At 41.6% G+C, this 27,398-nt stretch overlaps 2 protein-coding genes across 3 annotated transcripts; both read right to left on the minus strand.

Annotated features, from left to right (window-relative positions):
- Nucleotides 1–954: 954 nt before the first annotated feature.
- On the minus strand, nucleotides 955–11,497 carry LOC139464603 (cobalamin binding intrinsic factor-like). Of its 2 annotated transcripts, none has more exons than XM_071246126.1 (5): nucleotides 11,469–11,497; nucleotides 7,109–7,186; nucleotides 6,379–6,546; nucleotides 1,650–1,780; nucleotides 955–1,318 (listed from the first exon to the last, which is right to left on the minus strand). In XM_071246126.1, exons 2-5 carry the CDS (start codon nucleotides 7,168–7,170, stop codon nucleotides 1,257–1,259), a joined length of 423 nt encoding a protein of 140 aa, XP_071102227.1. In that variant the 5' UTR covers nucleotides 7,171–7,186; nucleotides 11,469–11,497; the 3' UTR covers nucleotides 955–1,256. The 2 variants fall into 2 exon arrangements, with proteins under 2 accessions (XP_071102227.1, XP_071102228.1); XM_071246127.1 differs by lacking the exon at nucleotides 11,469–11,497 and adding an exon at nucleotides 10,037–10,057.
- An 8,490-nt stretch (nucleotides 11,498–19,987) lies between these two features.
- LOC139464604 (cobalamin binding intrinsic factor-like) lies at nucleotides 19,988–27,167 on the minus strand. Its single transcript, XM_071246128.1, has 4 exons — nucleotides 27,100–27,167; nucleotides 26,541–26,714; nucleotides 20,216–20,346; nucleotides 19,988–20,049 (listed from the first exon to the last, which is right to left on the minus strand). The coding sequence occupies exons 1-4, from the start codon at nucleotides 27,165–27,167 to the stop codon at nucleotides 19,988–19,990; spliced, it is 435 nt and encodes a 144-aa protein (XP_071102229.1).
- Between the last annotated feature and the right edge of the window lie 231 nt (nucleotides 27,168–27,398).

The following is a 27,398-nucleotide window of genomic DNA, read 5'->3' on the forward strand; positions in this document are numbered from 1 at the left end:
AACACAACCCATTATCCGATAGAGGTAACTGTTCATAGCGGAGGGATATGTTATCTCCATAAACTTGGTAGCATGGTTTGGTTTGACTTCTTGGCACGTGTCTGAATTCCATTAACATGTTACATATCCTAAAACTGACTTATCAGCAATTTTTTAGTCGTTTTTCCGTCCAATGACCATATACGGAAAAAAACGTCGTTTGCAGTGCATGCTGAGATGTCAAGTTCAAGCTTTGAGGCAGCCATTGAAAGGGACCAGTCATTAATTGTTCCATTCTTTTTTTCCAAAAAAGTTGGCCCAATCTTTTTTGGCCCAGTTTGTTTTGGCATGAATTTCTTAAAAGTATTTAACACAATTTAATACAACCATGTGTATAACAGACATAATAGGTTTTGCTTTATTTGCACCTCTTTTGAGGTTACTATTATTTTTATTTATCTTTATTGTTTTTTATAATTTCATTTCAAAATGCAGTGGGAATTTATCTTATTTTGTAACTATAGAACATTAACAATCGTTAGAAAATCCACAAGCATCCCAGTTGACACTGAATAATATAATAACAAATGTATATATAACGATATATACTGATTTGGGGTTTTTCATAGACAATATTGCCTATTATTTTGATTAATTACATTTCCAAATGAAACTATTTCATTAAGAATAACATATTCTAATATGTTGATGGCAAAACAATAGTGATATGCACCAAAAGTAGTCCCATATTCCATACAATTAGCACGGAAGAGATATTTTCATGTTTTAGCGGCCATCTTGGCGGCCATCTTGAATATTTTAAAATGCCCAAAGATGACAGAGTGTCATCAGTCAATTTCATAACCTAGAATGTGTACTTAAACAAATCCAGCAATAAAAAAAACTTTATCCCCCAATTCTTGGATTTTGTCCTCTCTGCCGGACTATAATAACATCATTCCAAATCCATTAAATAAGAAATCGAATTGAAGTTTGTATTTAACCATCTCAAGCGTTTATTTCATGTTCCTATACACACTGTAATACACAATGTATTCTTTATAAAGGGATGACTCAGACGGTGATTTGCGTGATCTTACACTCATGCCTTCATTGAAATACCACAACATCTGGACAAATCCCACTATGGTCCCTAGTACATGGTCGAATGTGGTTGTTTCATGCATTAAGGATATGAGGCATTGGTTCAGTTGGTATTTTCACATCTTGTAGCTGGATGAGTTAGACCCCTGACTAGGTCTGGTGAAATCGTCTGTCTAGTACGTCGTGAAATTGAATGTAATTACGGACCCATCTTTTGGTACGTACTCACTGACACCTGCAACGTAGAAACACCATGGTCAGTTTACATGTGGATCAATCCTTCTCCATGCAATATTTTCAGCGTATAAATGAGTCGTATCCATCCACCCATCCATCCGCACGCACGCACACACACACACACACACACACACACACACACACACACACACACACACACACACACACACACACACACACACACACACACACACACACACACACACACACACACACACACACACACACACACACACACATACATACATACATACATACATACATACCGCAGGTGCACGCGCATATAAAGACGCATACACACATACCTACTTACATACTAGCATACTTACCTAGAGGTGTAGGTATCCCTTTGTCCAGGATCTGCCAGTAAGTCTTATCCTCGGTGTTTCCAGCTAAGTTGTTCATGCTCAGAATATAATATCCCGTCACGCTTGGTGTCGCATAATACTCAGCCGTGAAACTGAACAACAAGAGCGGAACATGTTTTGATTATAACATTGAAAATATCTTTTCAATGCGTTTTGTCACACAAACCATATAGGAAAAAGTAAAATTGAGATCACGAAACGCAGACACAAGCTATTTAGATTTCAGATAATATGTGAGTAAACCTGGAAAGGGTTTTACGAAGATGTGTATGACTCCCAAAATAGGTTGGTACCTGACACGGTGTTGTCTGAAGAAAAATCTGTGGTCGGGGGAAAAAGGTGATGTCTGACAGAGAAGATGTTGTCAGAGGAACTAGCTGATGTCTGACAGAGAAGATGTTGTCAGAGGAACTAGCTGATGTCTGAGAGAGAAGGTGTTGTCTGAGAAGGTAGCTGATGTCTGACAGAGATGATGTTGTCAGGGGAACTAGCTGATGTCTGACAGAGAAGGTGTTGTCTGAGGAACTAGCTGATGTCTGAGAAAGAAGGTGTTCCCCGAGGAACTAGCTGATGTCTGACAGAGAAGGTGTTGTCTGAGGAACTAGCTGATGTCTGAGAGAGAAGGTCGTGTCTGAGGAACTAGGTGATGTCTGACAGAGAAGGTGTTTTCTGAGGAACTAGGTGATGTCTGACAGAGAAAGTGTTGTCTGAGGAACTGCTGATGTCCGACAGAGAAGGTGTTGTCTGGGAAACTAAGCAATGTCTGACAGAGAAGGTGTTGTCTGAGGAACTAGCTGATGTCTGACAGAGAAGGTGTTGTCTGAGGAACTGCTGATGTCTGACAGAGAAGGTGTTGTCGGAGGAAGAAGGTGATGTCTGACAGAGAAGATGTTGTCAGAGGAACTAGGTGATGTCTGACAGAGAAGATGTTGTCAGAGGAACTAGCTGATGTCTGAGAGAGAAGGTGTTGTCTGAGGAGGTAGCTGATGTCTGACAGAGATGATGTTGTCAGAGGAACTAGCTGATGTCTGACAGAGAGGGTGTTGTCTGAGGAACTAGCTGATGTCTGACAGAGAAGGTGTTGCCCGAGGGAAATAGCTGATGTCTGACAGAGAAGGTGGTGTCTGAGGAACTAGCTGATGGCTGACAGAGAAGGTGTTGTCTGGGGAACTAGGTGATGTCTGACAGAGAAGGTGTTGTCTTATGAACTGCTGATGTCTGACAGAGAAGGTGTTGTCGGAGGAAGAAGGTGGTGTCTGACAGAGAAGATGTTGTCAGAGGAACTAGCTGATGTCTGACAGAGAAGATGTTGTCAGAGGAACTAGCTGATGTCTGAGAGAGAAGGTGTTGTCTGGGGAACTAGGTGATGTTTGACAGAGAAGATGTTGTCAGAAGAGGAACTAGGTGATGTCTGACAGAGAAGATGTTGTCAGAGGAACTAGCTGATGTCTGAGAGAGAAGGTGTTGTCTGAGGAGGTAGCTGATGTCTGATAGAGATGATGTTGTCAGAGGAACTAGCTGATGTCTGACAGAGAAGGTGTTGTCTGAGGAACTAGCTGATGTCTGAGAGAGAAGGTCGTGTCTGAGGAACTAGGTGATGTCTGACAGAGAAGGTGTTTTCTGAGGAACTAGGTGATGTCTGACAGAGAAGGTGTTGTCTGAGGAACTGCTGATGTCTGACAGAGAAGGTGTTGTCTGGGAAACTAGGCGATGTCTGACAGAGAAGGTGTTGTCTGGGGAACTAGGTGATGTCTGACAGAGAAGGTGTTGTCTGAGGATCTCCTTGATGTCTGACAGAGAAGGTGTTGTCTGAGGAACAAGGTGATGTCTAACAGAGAAGGTGTTGTCTGGGGAACTAGCTGATGTCTGACAGAGAAGGTGTTCCCCGAGGAACTAGGTGATGTCTTACAGAGAAGGTGTTGTCGGAGGAAGAAGGTGGTGTCTGACAGAGAAGATGTTGTCAGAGGAACTAGCTGATGTCTGACAGAGAAGATGTTGTCAGAGGAACTAGCTGATGTCTGAGAGAGAAGGTGTTGTCTGAGGAGGTAGCTGATGTCTGACAGAGATGATGTTGTCAGAGGAACAAGCTGATGTCTGACAGAGAAGGTTTTGTCTGAGGAACTAGCTGATGTCTGACAGAGAAGGTGTTCCCCGAGGAACTAGCTGATGTCTGACAGAGAAGGTGTTGTCTGAGGAACTAGCTGATGTCTGAGAGAGAAGGTGTTGTCTGGGGAACTAGGTGATGTTTGACAGAGAGGGTGTTGTCTGAGGAACTAGGTGATGTCTGACAGAGAAGGTGTTGTCTGAGGAACTGCTGATGTCTGACAGAGAAGGCGTTGTCGGAGGAAGAAGGTGGTTTCTGACAGAGAAGATGTTGTCAGAGGAACTAGCTGATGTCTGACAGAGAAGGTGGTGTCTGAGGAACTAGGTGATGTCTGACAGAGAAGGTGTTTTCTGAGGAACTAGGTGATGTCTGACAGAGAAGGTGTTGTCTGGGGAACTAGGCGATGTCTGACAGAGAAGGTGTTGTCTGGGGATCTCCTTGATGTCTGACAGAGAAGGTGTTGTCTGATGAACTGCTGATGTCTGACAGAGAAGGTGTTGTCTGGGGAACTAGGTGATGTCTGACAGAGAAGGTGTTGTCTGAGGATCTCCTTGATGTCTGACAGAGAAGGTGTTGTCGGAGGAACAAGGTGATGGCTGACAGAGATGATGTTGTCAGAGGAACTAGCTGATGTCTGACAGAGAAGGTGTTCCCCGAGGAACTAGCTGATGTCTGACAGAGAAGGTGTTGTCAGAGGAACTAGCTGATGTCGGACAGAGAAGGTGTTGTCTGGGGAACTAGGTGATGTCTGACAGAGAAAGTGTTGTCTGAGGATCTCCTTGATGTCTGACAGAGAAGATGTTGTCGGAGGAACAAGGTGATGTCTGACAGAGATGATGTTGTCAGAGGAACTAGCTGATGTCTGACAGAGAAGGTGTTGTCTAAGGAACTAGCTGATGTCTGACAGAGAAGGTGTTGTCTGATGAACTGCTGATGTCTGACAGAGAAGGTGTTGTCTGGGGAACTAGGCGATGTCTGACAGAGAAGGTGTTGTCTGGGGATCTCCTTGATGTCTGACAGAGAAGGTGTTGTCTGATGAACTGCTGATGTCTGACAGAGAAGGTGTTGTCTGGGGAACTAGGTGATGTCTGACAGAGAAGGTGTTGTCTGGGGATCTCCTTGATGTCTGACAGAGAAGGTGTTGTCGGAGGAACAAGGTGATGTCTGACAGAGAGGGTGTTGTCTGAGGAACTAGGTGATGTCTGACAGAGAAGGTGTTGTCTGATGAACTGCTGATGTCTGACAGAGAAGGTGTTGTCTGGGAAACTAGGCGATGTCTAACAGAGAAGGTGTTGTCTGGGGAACTAGGTGATGTCTGACAGAGAGGGTGTTGTCTGTGGAACTAGCTGATGTCTGACAGAGAAGGTGTTGTCTGAGGAACTGCTGATGTCTGACAGAGAAGGTGTTGTCTGGGAAACTAGGCGATGTCTGACAGAGAAGGTGTTGTCTGGGGAACTAGGTGATGTCTGACAGAGAGGGTGTTGTCTGTGGAACTAGCTGATGTCTGACAGAGAAGGTGTTGTCTGAGGAACTGCTGATGTCTGACAGAGAAGGTGTTGTCTGGGAAACTAGGCGATGTCTGACAGAGAAGGTGTTGTCTGGGGAACTAGGTGATGTCTGACAGAGAAGATGTTGTCTGAGGATCTCGGTGATGTCTGACAGAGAGGGTGTTGTTTGAGGAACTAGCTGATGTCTGACAGAGAAGGTGTTGTCTGAGGAACTAGGTGGTGTGTAAAAGAGAATGTGTTATCTGAGGAACTCGGTGATGTGTGACAGTAGACGTTGTGACAGAAGGTTGTGTTGTGTGAGAGAAATTGCGTTGCTTGTCAGAAGCAGCGTTCGAAATACCTGCCTGTCGGACCGTCCGAGGCAGGTTGATTTCAACTCGGGCTGTCCGATTTTCAAATCCCCCTGCCCGACGGTCGGGTTATATTTCATAGGTGAAAATTTATAAATATTTCCCGATGATAAGCATTAATTCACATGTAAAGATGAATGATAAAATGTAACCATAAAGAAACCCCGTTAGCTTTTAGACAACCTAACATTTAGCGATGCGCTTATGCTACAAGCAATCAGTTTTCATATTTTTAATTAAATTATCCTGAGAAACATGATTATAGTGGGAAGGCAGGTTTTGGTCAGGGCTGGCAAGTATTTCAGCTAGCCAGTCCTGTGGTCTGGCTGAATTTTTTGGGAGTTTCATACCCTGTCAGAAGAAGGTGTTAAGTGATAGGAACGTGTTGTTTGACAGACGCAGTTGTTTTGTGACAGAGAATGTGTTTTCTTATAGAAGTAATTGTGTGACAGACGAACGTGTTGTCACACAGAAGAAGGTCTTGTGTGACTTAAGAAAATGTTTGACTGCAGACAGTGTTCTGTGATAGATGAAGTTGTTGTCCGATAGAAACGAAAGTGTTTGGCTGACAAGGCATTGTATGGCAGAAGGTGCTATAAGACTGCTAAGTGCTGCTTGACAGGGAACGATGGTGAACGAAGGCAAGGTTTGACAGAGATGGTGTTGTCTGACACTGAACTAGGAAATTAGGATTGAGGAGGAGGTACATAAGGAAGCAGTCGTCTTACTGGAAGAGCTCGTCGATGGCGACGGCCTCCTGAAGGAAGTAGATGAGTTCTCTCTGATGCATCTCAAGCTCGACAGTAGACTTGAACGTGGGTGGCTTGAAGCTGTTCACCACTTCCATTGTAACAGTGATATTAGGACCGCACATGCAACAAGGACAGTTAACACCCCTGAAAGATAACGGCTAATTAATGGAATCATGTATCACGCCTGTATTCAGTGGTGAAATACAAACATCATGTAACATATCTAGAAAGTAAACCCTGTACTTTCACGAATTGGACTACTTTATATCTTTCCTTTGAAGCGTCTCTTGCTTTTCAGATTATTATTATTATTTGAGAAAATAATACAAATCTAACTTCGAACATTATCAACTTTAATAATCTAAATGTACTATTTACAGCAAATGATCAATGGTTATTCATTAAGTATGTGCATCTATGTACTCTTTATAATGTACATGACAATGTTCAAATGAAAATGATTGATCGAATTAAATAACGTGATTTCATGTGCCCGATGGTATGGGTTCAAATGGTGTACAGGCAAATCGCTAGGGTTGGGATCCTCGATGAGACACAACAGGTTTTCAATCATTGATACAGTACATTCTTTTCAGGACATTAACACTTCTTTTGCTTAATCTGAGACTAATTTACACCCACCCCCTCCCACATACCAAATTGTCTGTCTCTTCAATGTCGACATAATGGAAGAGAGTGTACTTACGGCTGGCAAGACAGTGCCAGGACCACGTAGGCTAGCAGGCATACACACGATAGTGTACTCATTGTTCTTGTTTGTAACCTAGGAGGAACAAAATAAGATCGTATTATAAAAAAAAGAAAACATAATGGTAAAGCTTCCTAAATATATGCCAAGGGACTCACGGGTATATTCTCAAGGCACCAAGGCATGCACGAGCGGTGGCTTAAAAGTTCTGATGTAACTGCGTAGGGTGAATAATGTACTACTACACATCACTACTAATACTCACTACACGTCACTACTAATACTCACTACACGTCACTACTAATACTCACTACACGTCACTATTAACACTCACTACACGTCACTATTATTACTCACTACACGTCACTACTAATACTCACTACACGTCACTACTAATACTCACTACACGTCACTACTAATACTCTCTACACGTCACTACTAATACTCACTACACGTCACTACTAATACTCACTACACGTCACTACTAATACTCACTACACGTCACTACTAATACTCACTACACGTCACTACTAATACTCTCTACACGTCACTACTAATACTCACTACACGTCACTACTTATATTCACTACACGTCACTATTAATACTCACTACACGTCACTATTAATACTCACTACACGTCACTACTAATACTCACTGGGCGGTCGGGTAGCCTAGTGGTTAAAGCGTTGGATCGTCACGCCGAAGACCCGGGTTCGATTCCCGACATGGGTACAATGTGTGAAGCCCATTTCTGGTGTCCCCCGCCGTGATATTGCTGGAATATTGCTAAAAGCGGCGTAAAACCATACTCACTCACTCACTCACTCACTAATACTCACTACACGTCACTACTAATACTCACTTCACGTCACTACTAATACTCGCTACACGTCACTACTAATACTCACTACACGTCACTACTAATACTCGCTACACGTCACTACTAATACTCGCTCCACGTCACTACTAATACTCACTACACGTCACTATTAATACTCACTACACAGCACTACTAATACTCACTAAACTTCACTACTAATACTCACTACACGTCACTACTAATACTCACTACACGTCACTACTAATACTCTCTACACGTCACTACTAATACTCACTAAACTTCACTACTAATACTCACTACACGTCACTATTAATACTCACTACACGTCACTACTAATACTCTCTACACGTCACTTCTAATACTCACTACACGTCACTACTTATATTCACTACACGTCACTATTAATACTCACTACACGTCACTATTAATACTCACTACACGTCACTACTAATACTCACTGGGCGGTCGGGTAGCCTAGTGGTTAAAGCGTTGGATCGTCACGCCGAAGACCCGGGTTCGATTCCCGACATGGGTACAATGTGTGAAGCCCATTTCTGGTGTCCCCCGCCGTGATATTGCTGGAATATTGCTAAAAGCGGCGTAAAACACGTCACTACTAATACTCACTACGCGTCACTACTAATACTCACTACACGTCACTACTAATACTCTCTACACGTCACTACTAATACTCACTAAACTTCACTATTAATACTCACTACACGTCACTATTAATACTCACTGCACGTCAATACTAATACTCACTAAACTTCACTTCTAATAGTCATTACACGTCACTACTAATACTCTCTAAACTTCACTACTAATACTCTCTACACGTCACTATTAATACTCACTACACAGCACTACTAATACTCACTAAACTTCACTACTAATACTCACTACACGTCACTACTAATACTCACTACACGTCACTACTAATGCTCTCTACACGTCACTACTAATACTCACTAAACTTCACTATTAATACTCACTACACGTTACTACTAATACTCTCTACACGTCACTACTAATACTCGCTACACGTCACTACTAATACTCACTACACGTCACTACTAATACTCACTACACGTCACTACTCATACTCGCTCCACGTCACTACTAATACTGACTACACGTCACAACTAATACTCACTACACGTCACTATTAATACTCACTACACAGCACTACTAATACTCACTAAACTTCACTACTAATACTCACTACACGTCACTACTAATATTCACTACACGTCACTACTAATATTCATTACACGTCACTACTAATACTCGCTACACGTCACTACTAATACTTACTACACGTAACTACTAATACTCATTACACGTCACTACTCATACTCGCTCCACGTCACTACTTATACTGACTACACGTCACAACTAATACTCACTACACGTCACTATTAATACTCACTACACAGCACTACTAATACTCACTAAACTTCACTACTAATACTCACTACGCGTCACTACTAATACTCACTACACGTCACTACTAATACTCACTACACGTCACTACTAATATTCACTACACGTCACTACTAATACTCACTACACGTCACTACTAATATTCACTACACGTCACTACAAATACTCGCTACACGTCACTACTAATACTTACTACACGTCACTACTAATGCTCTCTACACGTCACTACTAATACTCACTAAACTTCACTATTAATGCTCACTACACGTCACTACTAATACTCTCTACACGTCACTACTAATACTCGCTACACGTCACTACTAATACTCACTACACGTCACTACTAATACTCACTACACGTCACTACTAATATTCACTACACGTCACTACTAATACTCAATACACGTCACTACTAATATTCACTACACGTCACTACAAATACTCGCTACACGTCACTACTAATACTTACTACACGTAACTACTAATACTCACTACACGTAAGTACTAATACTCACTACACGTCACAAAGCCAATACACAGGATATCTCTCATAAGAGAGTTCATCATGATGAATGTGCTGGATATGTGAAAGTAACCTCGATTCCAAAGCTTCTGATCATTCTGATCAGAAACGCACCAGGTTCATCATGTCTTGTGAGAATTCATGTCGTCTTGAAGCTGACACAGCTGATTTTGTTGAGGGATTTGTAACCAAAGATGTGTCTTGGTATCACCACTATTAGCCAGATAAGAAGGCTAAGGTTGTTCCATGATGGCTTCGATTGTCATGGATTCCAAAGGGATCCTACTGGTGGACTACCTCCCGAAGAGACGGACCATTAAAGGCAACTGTGTGAGAATATCAAGGCTTAACGTCTTGGAAAATTCATTAAAGAGACCAGGACAGTGAAACTGTGTACAAATCTGTTGTCTCCATTGCTGCAATGCATGCCCGGGGCTTTCTACTTATTGAACATCATCCTTATTCGCTAGTTTTGGCAGGGTTAGGTTTCAACTTTTGCCCGAACTTGAAAAAGAATTGTTTGGCAAGCATTATGCAAATGATGATAATGTAATTTCTGCTGTGGAGACCCTTTTAGACTACCAAGAGGGAGCTTTCTACACAAGAGTTGGAAATAATTAGCAACTAACTCTATCTGCGCAGTCCATCATAGTTTGGCTCTGCACTTTTCAGCCACCCTATCATTGCCGACTCTGGCTGGCGACGTGTGGCAGCCTTCCTTGATTGCCTTGATTTTACGGATGTCATGTCACCCTAGTCTATTATAGATGAAGATTTCAACGTTGGATTGAAGAAAATCAATCCTTGACACGTTGAATTTTGAATGTTTCGTTCTAGAATAGAAATGTCAGTGATGTGCAACGCGTAGTCTAAAATAGTAATTCGTCTTAATGATCCTCCCTTTATAACACCCAAGGACTCGCAATGTAAATTATTTGCGCCCATTCACAATTTGTATGTGTAAAGGACGTAATGTTTTAGTCTGGTAAAACCATGACAAACTGTTTTAGACGTCACAGGTACCCTGATAGTTTGTAGGGGAAGGGAGGGGGTTGGGGAGAAGGGTTGTTTTCGAAAAGTAACGTCATTCATAATTACCTCCTATTGGCAACGTTAAAACAGCACCAGTACATAATCGGACATCGTTAGATTTGGTGTCGAGACAGACATTCATATACATGTGCACAAAATAATATGAAGGTACTTTTATTTGAAATAAAGGATGTGTGCTGTGTTTTTCTGCTGCGGTTGTGTTTATATGACATCTTTTCAAATTTATATAAAATATTCATGTTACTCAGAATGTCAAGTGAACATTTATTTTGTTGATAAAACCCGAAGAATAATCATACTTTCAGTTATTATCTGGATCAAATTTTTTAAAGAAAATCTTCTGTAATATTACTGACTGTGGGGTAAAACAAAGCCGCTATTCTACATTACAATAGAAACTACATGTACATTTGTGCGTCCTGCATGTTTGTATGTACACTGAATTCATTAATGATATACTGTATAGCACAGGGATAATGTAAATACGCCTTACCTGATGTCGAAGTAAACAGCACGCAGCTTAAGGATGCTCGTAACTGTCACTTATATAGTGGCTATGTCACGCCTACTGTGACTGTGGCACTCCGTAACCTGTTGTACATCCTGTTCACGCAGCTGACTCACGTACCATGCACATATCAAAGAATGGGTATATTGCATATATTTAACAATAGTATTTTATATGTACCTTATTCAGAGGTGATAGTTCGTATAATGGTATTGACTTAAGTGACAAGCAACTAGGACTTACTGTTTTATTCAATTGTATGAGTGACTGGTGCTACCGATGGCACGATACCGACACTTGTTGCGAACACCTGGTGTAGTCACTAATTTTCATTGATGTATTTATATCATTTTCACCGCTATTTTGCCTTTTACGCTCAGTGGAATCTGTTTCGGCGGATAATCGAGACTTGTTGAAAATCGACTCTGGTGTCGACGTTTTACATTTACAGTTCATTTGCCAACGGTTTCCGTTCTTATGAGCATGGGGGTCAAAGGTCTCATTTTGGGTTACACTACAGTTGTTTAAATAAAGTGAGTGTGAAACTAAAATAAAGAATAATTAAACAAGAAAGTCTATATTTGTCTATTTTTCAGACAACGTCTTGTTTACCACCAGTGCAAAATATATTTATAAAGGTGGGATTTTCACTCAAGATCTAGATGGTGTTGATGGGTAGTAATAGTGTTATGGGTTGACTGATATAGGCACTATAATGGAAGTGCATGTACTGGAAAGTGTACTGTAATACATCGGTAGGTCATGAGTCAACCAGCGTGACCAGGATGTTTTCCTTCTGTGATACAGTTTGTTGTTCGGCTGGGAATACTTATGCAGCTTTCTCCGAGAATACCTATTTCACTGATACGTACCAGGAAAGTACAGGTTTGGGAAAATAAACAAGTAACTGCTGCTTCGCAAAGAAGGAGAGCTGAGCCCCGTGGCGACTTTTAAAGTGATTCATGTTAAGTGTTGAAATTCATTAAACTGACGCAGCGGAGGAAGGGGGCAGGGGGATTTTGAGGGGGTCCAGTCCGTCTAAGGTGCTGCAATCCGCTGTTGTGAGTTGCGTCCCTTTAACGTGCAAGAAATCTATGATCGTGGCTTCGAATCCCAACTTCGTCCTGATCATGTTGAAAAATGTTTACAAAGTTACAATGATAAAACGGCGTTAAGTCAAACTCACACACTCACTTACTCACTGCAACATAAATATGCAATACCGCTTAAAAATACGTATTTCTGAAATATATAAATAATTCATGTGCAATTGAAAATAGTTAATAGTGTAATTTTCCCATCACTCTCAAACACAACTGTATAGTGCATGGTTGTTTTTTATGTGAATCAATTGTATAACAAATTACATATATCATCATTTCATCTCAACTTCTGTCGCGTCAGGAATACATGAAATTTATGAGTAAAGATGCCTGGTGTTTGACACGAAAAGACACGGAAGCATTACATTTCCACATGTACCACATGTGTCAACTGGGCGCGATAGACTACGAGATGTATCAGCCGTACCAGATAGACCACGATAAGGCGCTCCATCAGACAAACCACTATAAACAACTGCACAAGATGGACCACAAATGTACAAGACATATCATCTGTACCAGATAGGTGGTGAGATGAAATGGGGTTTAACGTCGCTTCCAAGATTATTGCACTTATGTAGCGACGTGCATGCACGTGTATGTGTGTGTGTGGATGCTTGTGCTAGTCCGGACTGATGCCGATTTATAGCTCACTGAGATACCATGCCGCAGTTTAACATGAATACCCCACTCAGACACAGTATACTGACTCCGAGCCGACCAGTCCTTGTTTTAGCCTCTTAATGCCGAGCGCCAGACAGGGTAACAACAAGTACCATCTTTTAACGTATTTTGGTATGACGCGGCTTGGGATCGAACCCCGGACCTTCCGCTCTCCGGGCGGACGCTCTACCATTAGACCACGGAGGCGGTCTTGTACCAGATAGACTACCCATATCAAATGTAGATTTACTAACTAAGCCAACTGTATGAACTGTTCCAAGTGCATCCATCAACTGTATCAGCTGTAAAGGCTTCAAATCGCCCTTGTATCGCTCTTATATAGGTACAGACAGCCTTCGGGAAACTTGAACGATCAAGTCTGCCATGTTTTAACAACCATGGAAGGTAACTACCGACAGCGCTCGACATTTTACCAGCTCTTCAATCGTGTGCTTCCACTGACACTCCACTGACTGCAAATAAACTTACAACAATTTTCTACTGCCACGTAGAGCAGTGTATCAGTGTTTAGATGTCCAGTGTATTGTTCACAATATCGGTCATGTGTGTGACATTGTAGACCTAGTGTATTGTTCACAATATCGGTCATGTGTGTGACATTGTAGACCCAGTGTATTGTTCACAATATCGGTCATGTGTGTGGCATTGTACACCCAGTGTATCGTTCATAATTTCGGTCATGTGTGGGACATTGTAGACCCAGTGTATTGTTCATAATATCGGTCATGTGTGTGACATTGTACACCAAGTGTATTGTTCATAATATCGGTCATGTGTGAGACATTGTACACCCAGTGTATTGTTCACAATATCGGTCATGTGTGTGACATTGTACACCCAGTGTATCGTTCATAATATCGGTCATGTGTGTGACATTGTACACCAAGTGTATTGTTCACAATATTGGTCATGTGTGTGACATTGTAGACCCAGTGTATTGTTCACAATATCGGTCGTAAATGTGACATTGTACACCCAGTGTTTTGTTCACAATATCGGTCAATTGTGTGACATTGTAGACCCAGTGTATTGTTCACAATATCGGTCATGTGTGTGACATTGTACACCCAGTGTATTGTTCATAATATCGGTCAATTGTGAGACATTGTAGACCCAGTGTATTGTTCACAATATCGGTCATGTGTGTGACGTTGTACATCCAGTGTATTGTTCATAATATCGGTCATGTGTGTGACATTGTACACCCAGTGTATCGTTCATAATATCCGTCAATTGTGAGACATTGTACACCCAGTGTATCGTTCACAATATCCGTCAATTGTGAGACATTGTACACCCAGTGTATTGTTCACAATATCCGTCAATTGTGAGACATTGTACACCCAGTGTATTGTTCACAATATCGGTCATGTGTGTGACATTGTACACCCAGTGTATCGTTCATAATATCGGTCATTAATGTAATAGTTCACACCCAGTGTATTGTTCACAATATCGGTCATGTGTGTGACATTGTACACCCAGTGTATTGTTCACAATATCGGTCATAAATGTGACATTGTACACCCAGTGTATTGTTCACAATATCGGTCAATTGTGTGACATTGTATACGCAATGTATTGTTCATAATATCCGTCAGTTGTGTGACGTTGTTTTCCTACGGTAGCTTTCACAGTATCGGCCAGTAGTGGTATATATATATGTGTATATATATATGTTCCGATTATTGAAACGGTATTTACCTAACATCTTCATTATGGTAAAAGCATTGCCAAATCCATGATCCAAGTAACTGAATTGCATTCTGTGTAATTCCTTTGAATACAGACAGACAGATTTATTTCGTATATGAGGCCAATAGTACAACGACATTTTGTTGCAGGACAATTCGTCGTTGAGCACCACTCGTATATTGTATCTTAATAGATGTACACATTTGAGTTTTATTAATATTCAATGTATCATCCTTCGTTCAAATATCTTATCAACAAAAACTGCAATTTTTGCTGTTTATTAACTGTACAATTTTTCGTTTTTGTCTCTAACAGTTGAGGCCCAGTTTATATCCCCAAAGTCATCAAGGCGCTTAAGCATGTAATAGCATCGGTTTTTTCTGCTGTCTGAGCGAACGTATCCAGTATGAGATAACTCTACATGGATAGTTTACATATATCGGGTGCCTTCCGCATTCTACAAAGAAAATGCATTATTTGGTGACCGGTAGCCGACGCCGAGAGCAAATTTACAAACTTTTGTATGAATTTTCTTAATACTGTGGTGATATAAGGTTCCCCAAAGTTCCGAGTTGTATTTTACCATCTGCGGCTGTATTTTACCATCAAATACCCTAAATAGCGATTCAACATGTATATTCCTCATTATACTAACACACTGTATAGCTGAATACATTGATTTATCTGCATGCCTTGAAAGTACTTCACATGCTTTTGTAAATTAATTTTGCCATATAATTGTTAAGCCAAGATATTTGTTGTATGATACTACTTCTAGTCTTTCTGGACCGAAGAAGCATTTATCTTGTTCAGATATCTTTTCTCCTTTCTTGAAAACAACAACTTTAGTTTCTTAGTATTCACAGATACTCCCCACTTAGCACATTATTTATATAGAACATCTATCTTTTTCTGTAAATTTAGACCACAATCCGCAAATTTGCAACATCATCCGCAAATAGTAAAATCGATAATGCCTGTACAACTTCGTCTACAAAAATCCCACTACAATCAGTGTTCACGATATCATTCACAAGTTCATCAATGTACAAAATATAAAGGAGTGGTGATAATATACATCCCTGTCATACACCCGCACTTAATTTATGTATTTGATACATCAGTCATAGTGTTTTTACTACATCTTACAGCTGCTTTTATATGTTTCCATATATACTTCTTAGTAGTGTACTTATCTTACCATGTATACCTTTACAGAGCAACGTATAAAGACGTTTATTTCGATCCACGGTGTCAATTGCGTTTTTGAAGTCAACAAAAAAACAGTAACAATTTCCATGCTTCATGCTAATATATCCATGTGTCAGTGAATATAAAGAAATGTGATCTATCGTAGAGTAATCTCCCTAAACCCTGCTGGGCAGTCTGACAGTATATGTTGGGTGGAGACCCAAATGTTTATTCGCCTCTGTAGTTTTTTGCGTCACCCCTCGAGACGGATATATGTACTGGGACAATAAGACCAAGATTCCATGATTCCGGAAATTGACCTGTCTCAAGAATATGGTTAAAAAGGACGCATATAAAAGGGTATTAACAGAGAACAGGTTTCATTCACAGCTTCTGTTGGGATCCCGTCATGTCCCTGTGATTTTCGAGTTTTCAAATGCTGTATAGCATATATTATTTCACGGTCTGATATTTCCCCACTGACCAGTTAATCGCAGTTTCTACAGTGATCCCAGTCTAGAGTAGAATGGTTTTCTAGAAAGACTGCGATATCTTTGTCAAATGAGTGATTTGATTGTACTTGCGGATTTAAAAGTTCTCTGAAGTAGGCATACCCAATCACCAGCAGTGATGGATGAGGATCCTTTGAAAACATTACCTCTATTTCGTCATAAATCCTACATTACGGATGTACTCTCACTATAAAATCTTAAGATTTTCAACAAACGCTCCTCTCTACTGCCAGCTATACAATGGCCTTGAGTTAGATTTTCCAGTCACAGTATCTGTGCATGCGTAGGGCGGAAAAACGTCACTTCCTTCCAGTGTGTGCTCAAGTAAACAAGGAAAACATTTTCCAGTCTATTTAGTTCACAATCGGTTTGATCTTCACAAGGTTTTCCACAGTTAATTCGTTATAATTACTAGTTATTAATATGCCTACTCCTCGAGGGTTTTCGCGTAAATAGATTGTTTTGTGAATGTGTTGGGAAACTCGCAGGATAGAGGGCTAGTTTGTCAAAGTAACGCACCTGATTCTTCCTGTCCACTTCAACATGGAGCAGTTTATGCTTACACCTAAAATATAATGCAATCCGTTAATAACATTTTACACCAACAACTGTCTTCGATCAAAATCGATATCACGGTATTGCAGAAATCTCCCAGGAAGACAAAGCAAGGAAAAGGGACAGATCTAAATTTCTTTCTGCTGTAATTGACGATGAAGTTGTTCATTGCTTTTCAGCTAAAATAGTACAGGATCTCCAAGCGGTAGTGGATATTTGCCCAGCGGTTTCCTTCTTGGAAACAGATGGATACAGTTATGTTTCGTACACCTCAGGCTACCAAGAGGCACTAATCTGCTACTTCTGCTAACTACCCTTTGGCGAGATCTCTGATGAGATATACACCCGGAAGAAATCATGTTATCCAGCACGTGGCTCGTGCAGATCGAGCACCAAGCCGTCTGCCAGAGACAAGTAACGCCCACGTGACTGACACACGCTATTTTCATTCCCTTTGACGAAGTTTTTGTTTTACGAATTAGCCGATGCAGAGTCGCATACGCCCAAAGGAACCAACACCCCACCAACACCCCACTTTGCGTTTGAAAGGTCTGTAAATATCGAGTCTGGGCCGATCTGCACAATTGCTATATAATGACATGCCTCAGCGAGCTTCACCTGCACCGTTTATGACGATCATCAAGATACAACACTGTATCCAACTGACACATGTTTTCTCAACTGAGTCACAGTCACTAGAGGCATACAGATTCTAGGGTTTCAAATTTGTTTATAAACAGGCGGCGGCCTAGCGTGTGATTCAGGCTAAAGGAGCCGTTATGAGTTATCTTGCGATTGTTCACTAGAACTACAGGGACGATCATCAGATGTGTTCATGTCCAAATAGTAATGGACTCATAGTTTCAAAAATAGTCAAAGGCCAATCAGGAATCTAGTCGATCGTGAAATCAGCTTACGTATGACAAGTTTTTTCTCTGATTCTACTATTATTTCATCTAATTTCCGGAGGTCTGGAGTGGAGACGCTAGCCAACATCAGCTTGCATTTGGATCCTCCTGTCTCCTTTAGTTCAAAGCCATGCACATGTTCAGAACTTCGTCGATGACTAACTGATTGGATTAATGTTAACAACCATCATGGAGGATATTTATGTTTTTAAGAGCATAGTGTCGCGCAATCCCACACCATCGGCACCCGTGAGGATGTCTGTGTCCTACATTGTAATGACAGATCGGATAACGTCTCTCACTCTGATCATGAGGATTTGCATTCTATCCGAGGATTCTATCCTATTGATGGATAAGACCTGTTTTATCACAATATAGATCTTGATTGTCGATCAAATCTTCTTGACTGTGTGCCGCCATTTTGTTTGAAGCAAATGCAAGTGATATCAGAGGTGGAATCTGATGGGTCAATAGGTGGGACATAGAAAGGACATGACTCGTCATAGCCACTGGTGGCGCTACGATCCAGACTGAAAATTCCTGCCTAGTTCGGCTAGGTTGGAAACTGGACTTTTATAGTCAGTTAACGCCCTCGCCTCGGGAAGATGGGGTCACAGGTACTCACCAAGTACGTAATTGTCTTCTGAAATCTTTTTAATCCAGAAGTCCATTTTCTCTACATGTTTTCTATCATCACTGTTAGAGCCACCTTATGAGCCTATGTATACGCTACTCTTTTGCAAGCCCCCAAGCCATGGCCACGGCAGCAAGAGTGTCGGAGTAACATACCATTTCTCTTCACTCACTCACGACTATAATTTGAATACGATTACTCTGAGACAACTCTGAGATTAAATCGTTGAGAACCTGCCCACAATAACTAGACTACTCGCACATAGACAACACTCAATCCTCACATTTAACTAAGCTGTTGACGGACCAGACAGTTACTGCACCCGTTAAAAGCGTTTAAAGTCTACCTTACAGCCAGGATTTAGCTTCAAGATCAGCTTCCTGGAACTCCATAGAACACATCGTATCAAACTGTCAATGAGTTTCGCATAGCATGTTCACAAACTTCTATTTATGTGATGTCCAAGCACACATGGGAGGCCTACATTCACTGGGACCACTGGACCACCGATGAAAGCCCATGCTATAATGCTATAGGGGCGAGGATTCCAGGTGACTACAAATTAGCCCTTTGATCATATGTCGACCAAGGTGAGCAGGCTCTAGGTTAACGGTTGGACTCACATTATAAGATCTGTTAGTGATCGACGGGTCTTCGGTATTGACGCCAATATGGAATGTTATCAAAGCTCATTGTGTCATCAGAGAACCTGAAGTGACGTTATAACAGGAAATGACGTTAAAACTGGAAATGACTAAATCCCTCCCACTTCTCCAACATATAGGCATCTAGGATGTTTGGTTATTGAAAAGAAGTGACGTTTTCGGTCATGCGCATGCGCAGATGCTGTTGACTGTAGAAAATCTCCCTCAAGACCATGAGAAACCTAACTGTGAAGAGGAGAGTCTGTGGCAAATCTTAAAGTTTCATGGTGTAAGATCAGCCAAAAGGCAGGATTTATGGCCTGAGGTAATAGAGGTAGTTTTATCCACAATGATAACTATTGTTGGATTTCACCACCTCAAGCATTTATTACATGTTCATATACAGACAGCACTAACATATTTATTTTTTTCCTATGAGATGACGTTCAGAGGGTAAACAATCCCACAACATAACTTCTGACAATCATTTACGTATGCCTTAATAGAGATACGGTATTTTCACGTCTTGTTTTTTTTATTAACTCGACCCTTGTCTACGGTGTGATGAAATTGTCGGTCTAGTACGTGGTGAAATTGAACGTAATTACGGCCCCATCTTTTGGTATGTACATACTGGCACCTGCGATATAAAAACACCATTGTCAGTTTACATGTGGATCAATCCTTCTCCATGCAATATTTGTGGCATATGCATGCATACATGCATGCATGTGTTCATACAAAACGCACGTGCACACACACACACACGCACACAAACATACCTACTTACATGCTAGCATGCTCACCTGAAGGTGTAGGTATCCCTTTGTCCAGGATCTGCCAGTAAGTCTTGTCCTCGGTGCTTCCGGCTAATTTATTCATGCTCATAATAAAAAATCCAATCACCGCCTCTGTCGTAAAATACTCAGCTGTGAAACTGAACAACAACAGAGATTACATTATGGAACCTTTGCATTTCACTTTCATCGATATCTGTTTTGTTTTGATCATCACATGGACATTATCTTTTCAATGCGTTTTGGCAAACAAACCATGTAGGAACAAGTACAACTGAGATAAGGGACGAAACACTGGCACATACTATTAAGACTTCAGATAACATGTGAGTAACTTAGAAAGAGAACTACAAAGGAGTCTCACTGAAGAGGTGTACCAGCACAGACAAGGCTGAATCTCACAGATTGAATCTGGCGCAGAAGTTGTTGTTTGGCAGAGAAGGTGTTATTCTAGGGATGGGTGTTGTTTGACAGAGAAGGTGTTGTTTAAGTAAATTAAATAGATGCTGTCTAAAAGAGGTGTATGACAGGACGCTGTTGTCTGAGGAAGAAGGTGGTGTCTTGCAGAGAAGGTTGTGTTTGACAGATAAGGTGTTGACTGAGGACGGAGGTGGTGTCTGAGAGAGGTGTTAGGAAGGTGGTGCCTTACAGAGATAGTGGTGTATCAAATAAATATAACTTGTCAATGCAAGAGAATAGCCAGTCTCGATTATCCGCCGAAACAGAGCTGTGAAAACTATATGAATGGACCATTGAAAATCTGTGAAGATACCAGGTGTTCGCGAAAAGGGTTAGCATGTCCTGCCCTACCGGTAGTACCCGCCATTCACACAATATGCATAAAAAGTTCATTGTCTGATGCTGCGCAGCAGTACTCCGGCCATACGACTGAGGTTTGTAAACAGTAGTGACACAATAGTGCCTTTACAGATTTCGTAGAAACTAATCAAAGCGAACTATTAACTTGGAATTACGTCTGCCGTGTACAAGTGCAGAGAATCAGATGCTGTAAGTTGTAATATAACAGAAATGTATTCGTTTTGCAACACAGTGTCTCGGCCCAAACAGTCATTTTATAGTTGGCTCAACAATGATAAAAGCTACTGGGCTTATGATGAAACTCTTCAGTCCACCAGGAGAAACATCGACTGTATTCAAGTAAATATAAATTGTCAATGCAAAAGAATAACCAGTTTAGAGTATCCGCCGAAACAAATTAAAATTTGGCGTAAAGGGCAAAATAGCTGTAAACAGTCTATGAATGGACCATTGACAATGAATGTGTTGTCCGATAAACAAGGTGACGTCTGACAGAGAATGTGTTGTCAGACTGGGAACGTGTACCCTGACAGACGAAATAGAACCTGGCAAAAAAAAGATGCGTCTGACAGAGAAGATGTTCATCTGAGGGAGAAGGCGGTGGCTGACAGATAAATGCTGTTCGACAGAAGAAGTGGCGTTTGACGTAGAAAGGTTAGTGGAAAACTGAGAAAATGTTTTGTGACTGACAAGGCTATAGCTTAGAAGGAAGATTGTACATGAAGGAAAATAAGTAACTGTGAGTCATGTAACGTTCAATAAAAACAAAATTTAATCTAATGTCCACGAAGACATCTCCTTGATTATACGATCGTGAGGCACGTCGCACAATTTGGATGTGTGCATGTTTGTTGGGAGCATGAAACTTACACACGCTTTTTTACCAGCACACAACGCTTGTTTAGCTGTGAGTTTCACTTATAACATTTTCGTTTAACCGTAAATAACGCTTACGCAATACCACGGCTTGCTGAAAATCAACGTCTACGCGCCGTGGGTATGCAGCAAACAAGAATGTCGTAAAAAGAATTTGCCAGACATTTTAATGTTCATCGAAACACAAAAGTATCTCTTTGGAGATGTTGTCTTCAGTAGGGCAACACTCATGATTTGCCACCTTGCCTCAGCATCTGAGGTTCAGAAGACAAGACTTGGACTGGGGTAGATGGTTGTTCACAGATGAGTCCAGATTTCATTTGAACAGTTATGGCTGTCGTTGAAGGATCTACAGGCTTGCAGGAGAACGTTTTATCGACGCGTGCAGTACTCAAAGTCGTCAGTATGGGACTTGAAGTGTAATTGTATGGGGTGGCATCACCACTCATGGGAGCACACAACTCATTATTGTTAATGGCAATTTGAATACCGGTACACTACCGGAGCGACATCGTTCGAGATCACGTTCTACCCTTTGTGCAAGTGCATGGACGTAACGTCACATGTTTTAGCAGGATAATGCCCGCCCACATGTTGCACGTGTGATAACAGACTTTTGGGGGCAGCATTGCATTACATGGCCGGCTGTTTCGGAAGAACTCTTCCCCACATGTCTGGGATATGATAGAAATACGCCAACGACAGGACCAGAACCAGAGGTAACGGTAACACAGTTGGGCCAATCTTTGGTTGACATTTGGCTGTTGTCAGTCATGTGGTGTATCCAATGCGCCGCCGCTGCCTCGCCTGTAGCAACGCAAATGGTGGTCACACATGAAATTGACGCTGATAATTGTGTTGTTACATCTCCCCTATTTTAGCTCGTGTCTCCCTGTCTAATGTTATCAGGTATGAATTTTGTCAATGAATTTGTTATCATGAAACATGGATCGGAAGAAAGACCAAATATTATGTTGTACTTTATTTACGTCACTATTCTATGTGGAAAACAGTTCCCTTTTCCCCGTTAGTACATTTTACAGGGGAGTGTATGTCTTACTGAAGAGGTTGTAGCTGACAGAAACATTTGTTTGAAAAAAGTGGTATATGACATAAAATCGGCGACCTACAGAAAGGATTTTGTGACAGAGTGGTGTCTGACAGAGAAGGTATATTTTGACAGAAGAAGGTGTTGTCTGACAGAAACGTGTCACCTATGGTGTTGTGTGACAGAAGAAGGTGGAGTCTGACAGAAACGTGTCACCCATGGTGTTGTGTGACAGAAGAAGAAGGAGTCTGACAGAAACGTGTTACCTATGGTGTTGTGTGACTGATGAAGGTGGAGTCTGACAGAAACGTGTTACCTATGGTGTTGTGTGACAGAAGAAGGTGGAGTCTGACAGGAATGTGTTACCTATGGTGTTGTGTGACAGATGAAGGTGGAGTCTGACAGAAACGTGTTACCTATGGTGTTGTGTGACAGATGAAGGTGGAGTCTGACAGGAATGTGTTACCTATGGTGTTGTGTGACAGATGAAGGTGGAGTCTGACAGAAACGTGTTACCTATGGTGTTGTGTGACTGATGAAGGTGGAGTCTGACAGAAACGTGTTACCTATGGTGTTGTGTGACAGAAGAAGGTGGAGTCTGACAGGAACGTGTTACCTATGGTGTTGTGTGATAGAAGAAGGTGGAGTCTGACAGAAACGTGTTACCTATGGTGTTGTGTGACAGAAGAAGGTGGAGTCTGACAGAAACATGTTACCATTGTGTTGTGTGACAGAAGAAGTAGGAGTCTGACAGAAACATGTTACCTATGGTGTTGTGTGACAGATGAAGGTGGAGTCTGACAGAAACGTGTTACCTATGGTGTTGTGTGACAGAAGAAGGTGGAGTCTGACAGGAACGTGTTACCTATGGTGTTGTGTGACAGAAGAAGAAGGAGTCTGACAGGAATGTGTTACCTATGGTGTTGTGTGACAGATGAAGGTGGAGTCTGACAGAAACGTGTTACCTATGGTGTTGTGTGACAGATGAAGGTGGAGTCTGACAGGAATGTGTTACCTATGGTGTTGTGTGACAGATGAAGGTGGAGTCTGACAGGAACGTGTTACCTATGGTGTTGTGTGACAGATGAAGGTGGAGTCTGACAGAAACGTGTTACCTATGGTGTTGTGTGACAGAAGAAGGTGGAGTCTGACAGAAACGTGTTACCTATTGTGTTGTGTGACAGAAGAAGGTGGAGTCTGACAGAAACGTGTTACCTATGGTGTTGTGTGACAGATGAAGGTGGAGTCTGACAGAAACGTGTTACCTATGGTGTTGTGTGACAGAAGAAGGTGGAGTCTGACAGGAACGTGTTACCTATGGTGTTATGTGACAGAAGAAGAAGGAGTCTGACAGAAACATGTTACCTATGGTGTTGTGTGATAGAAGAAGGTGGAGTCTGACAGGAACGTGTTACCTATTGTGTTGTGTGACAGATGAAGGTGGAGTCTGACAGAAACGTGTTACCTATGGTGTTGTGTGACAGAAGAAGGTGGAGTCTGACAGGAACGTGTTACCTATGGTGTTGTGTGACAGAAGAAGAAGGAGTCTGACAGGAATGTGTTACCTATGGTGTTGTGTGACAGATGAAGGTGGAGTCTGACAGAAACGTGTTACCTATGGTGTTGTGTGACAGATGAAGGTGGAGTCTGACAGGAATGTGTTACCTATGGTGTTGTGTGACAGATGAAGGTGGAGTCTGACAGGAACGTGTTACCTATGGTGTTGTGTGACAGAAGAAGGTGGAGTCTGACAGAAACGTGTTACCTATGGTGTTGTGTGACAGATGAAGGTGGAGTCTGACAGGAACGTGTTACCTATGGTGTTGTGTGACAGAAGAAGAAGGAGTCTGACAGGAATGTGTTACCTATGGTGTTGTGTGACAGATGAAGGTGGAGTCTGACAGAAATGTGTTACCTATGGTGTTGTGTGACTGATGAAGGTGGAGTCTGACAGGAATGTGTTACCTATGGTGTTGTGTGACAGAAGAAGGTGGAGTCTGACAGGAACGTGTTACCTATGGTGTTGTGTGACAGATGAAGGTGGAGTCTGACAGAAACGTGTTACCTATGGTGTTGTGTGACAGATGAAGGTGGAGTCTGACAGAAACGTGTTACCTATTGTGTTGTGTGACAGAAGAAGGTGGAGTCTGACAGAAACGTGTTACCTATGGTGTTGTGTGACAGATGAAGGTGGAGTCTGACAGAAACGTGTTACCTATGGTGTTGTGTGACAGAAGAAGGTGGAGTCTGACAGGAACTTGTTACCTATGGTGTTGTGTGACAGAAGAAGAAGGAGTCTGACAGAAACATGTTACCTATGGTGTTGTGTGATAGAAGAAGGTGGAGTCTGACAGGAACGTGTTACCTATTGTGTTGTGTGACAGATGAAGGTGGAGTCTGACAGAAACGTGTTACCTATGGTGTTGTGTGACAGAAGAAGGTGGAGTCTGACAGAAACGTGTTACCTATGGTGTTGTGTGACAGAAGAAGGTGGAGTCTGACAGGAACGTGTTACCTATGGTATTGTGTGATAGAAGAAGGTGGAGTCTGACAGAAACATGTTACCATTGTGTTGTGTGACAGAAGAAGTAGGAGTCTGACAGAAACATGTTACCTATGGTGTTGTGTGATAGGAGAAGGTGTTGTCTGACCAAAACGTCTAAACTATGGTGTTGTGTGACAGAAGAAGGTGGAGTCTGACAGGAACGTGTTACCTATGGTGTTGTGTGACAGATGAAGGTGGAGTCTGACAGAAACGTGTTACCTATGGTGTTGTGTGACAGAAGAAGGTGGAGTCTGACAGGAACGTGTTACCTATGGTGTTGTGTGACAGATGAAGGTGGAGTCTGACAGAAACGTGTTACCTATGGTGTTGTGTGACAGATGAAGGTGGAGTCTGACAGAAACGTGTTACCTATGGTGTTGTGTGACAGAAGAAGGTGGAGTCTGACAGGAATGTGTTACCTATGGTGTTGTGTGACAGAAGAAGGTGGATTCTGACAGGAACATGTCACCTATGGTGTTGTGTGACAGAAGAAGGTGGAGTCTGACAGAAACGTGTTACCTATGGTGTTGTGTGACAGATGAAGGTGTTGTCTGACAGGAACGTGTTACCTATGGTGTTGTGTGACAGAAGAAGGTGGATTCTGACAGGAACGTGTTACCTATGGTGTTGTGTGACTGATGAAGGTGGAGTCTGACAGGAACGTGTTACCTATTGTGTTGTGTGACAGAAGAAGGTGGAGTCTGACAGGAACGTGTTACCTAAGGTGTTGTGTGATAAAGAAGGTGTTGTGTGACAGATGAAGGTGTTGTCTGATAGAGAAGGTGGAGTCTCACGGAGACAGCACCATGTGTTGTGGGACGGATGAAGGTATTATGTGACAGAGAATGTGTTGAAAAAGGGAGAATGTGTTGTCGGACAGAGAACGATGGTTTCTGACAGAGAAATTAGAGTTTGACAACAGGCAAAGTCTGAGATAAGAAGTGTCATCTGACAAAGGAGTTGTGATGGCTGACAGAGAAGGTGGAGTCTGACACTGAACTGGGAAAAGAGGATTGAGGAGGACGTGCGTTAGGGAGTCATCTTACTGAAAATATTGGTCGTAGGTGGCGGCCTCCTGGAGGAAGTACATAAGCTCTCTCTGAGCCATCTCAAGCTCGATATAGGACTTGAATGTCGGCGGTTTGAAGCTGTTGTCCACTTCCATAGTAACAGTGATGTCAGGACCGCACATGCAATAAGGACAGTTATCTGAAACATCCCTGAAAGATAACAATTAATCAATGGAATCATGTATTACTTTTGTATTCAGTTTTGAAATACTAAAATTATCAAACTTATCTAACAAATTAACTTTGTACCGCCACATATTGAACTTATTTAAATCTGCATTGAAGCGTGTTTTGCTTTGCTTTTTCAGATTAGTATTATTCATTGAGAAAATAATAGATAAACAAACTTTTCTGAAGCGTCACTCGTATAATATCAACTTTCGAAATTAACCAGCAAATTCTTTTCGAAACTTCAAACATGTCAAGCAAACACTCCTTTTGTTCAATCTCAGACAAAATTACACCCACTCCATTCAAAATACCAAATATATAGTCACTTCCTTTCAATCTACTTAGTGGGAGAGTGTGTACTTACTGCTTGGACGTCAGTGCCAGTGCCAGTGCCACGCAGGCCAGCAAACACACACACGATAGTGTACTCATAGTTCTTGTCTGCAACCTAGAAGGATCAAAATAGCACTGCTTGAAATGGTACATTTTCATGTGTGACCTCATGCTTGGAATTGTTGGATTCTGTGCCCATAGGCGACATCACCCATGGAAAATTATATTGAGATGTACAAATAATATTGAATGTATGCTCTCAAGGTGAATTATTTCCATGTATTCCAAACGGTGCTGAAACATACGGGAATGAATGGATTTTGTGTTTTC

This window comes from Haliotis cracherodii, unplaced genomic scaffold, assembly GCF_022045235.1.
Source record: "Haliotis cracherodii isolate W230 unplaced genomic scaffold, xgHalCrac1.p SCAF_17, whole genome shotgun sequence".
NCBI lineage: Eukaryota > Metazoa > Mollusca > Gastropoda > Lepetellida > Haliotidae > Haliotis > Haliotis cracherodii.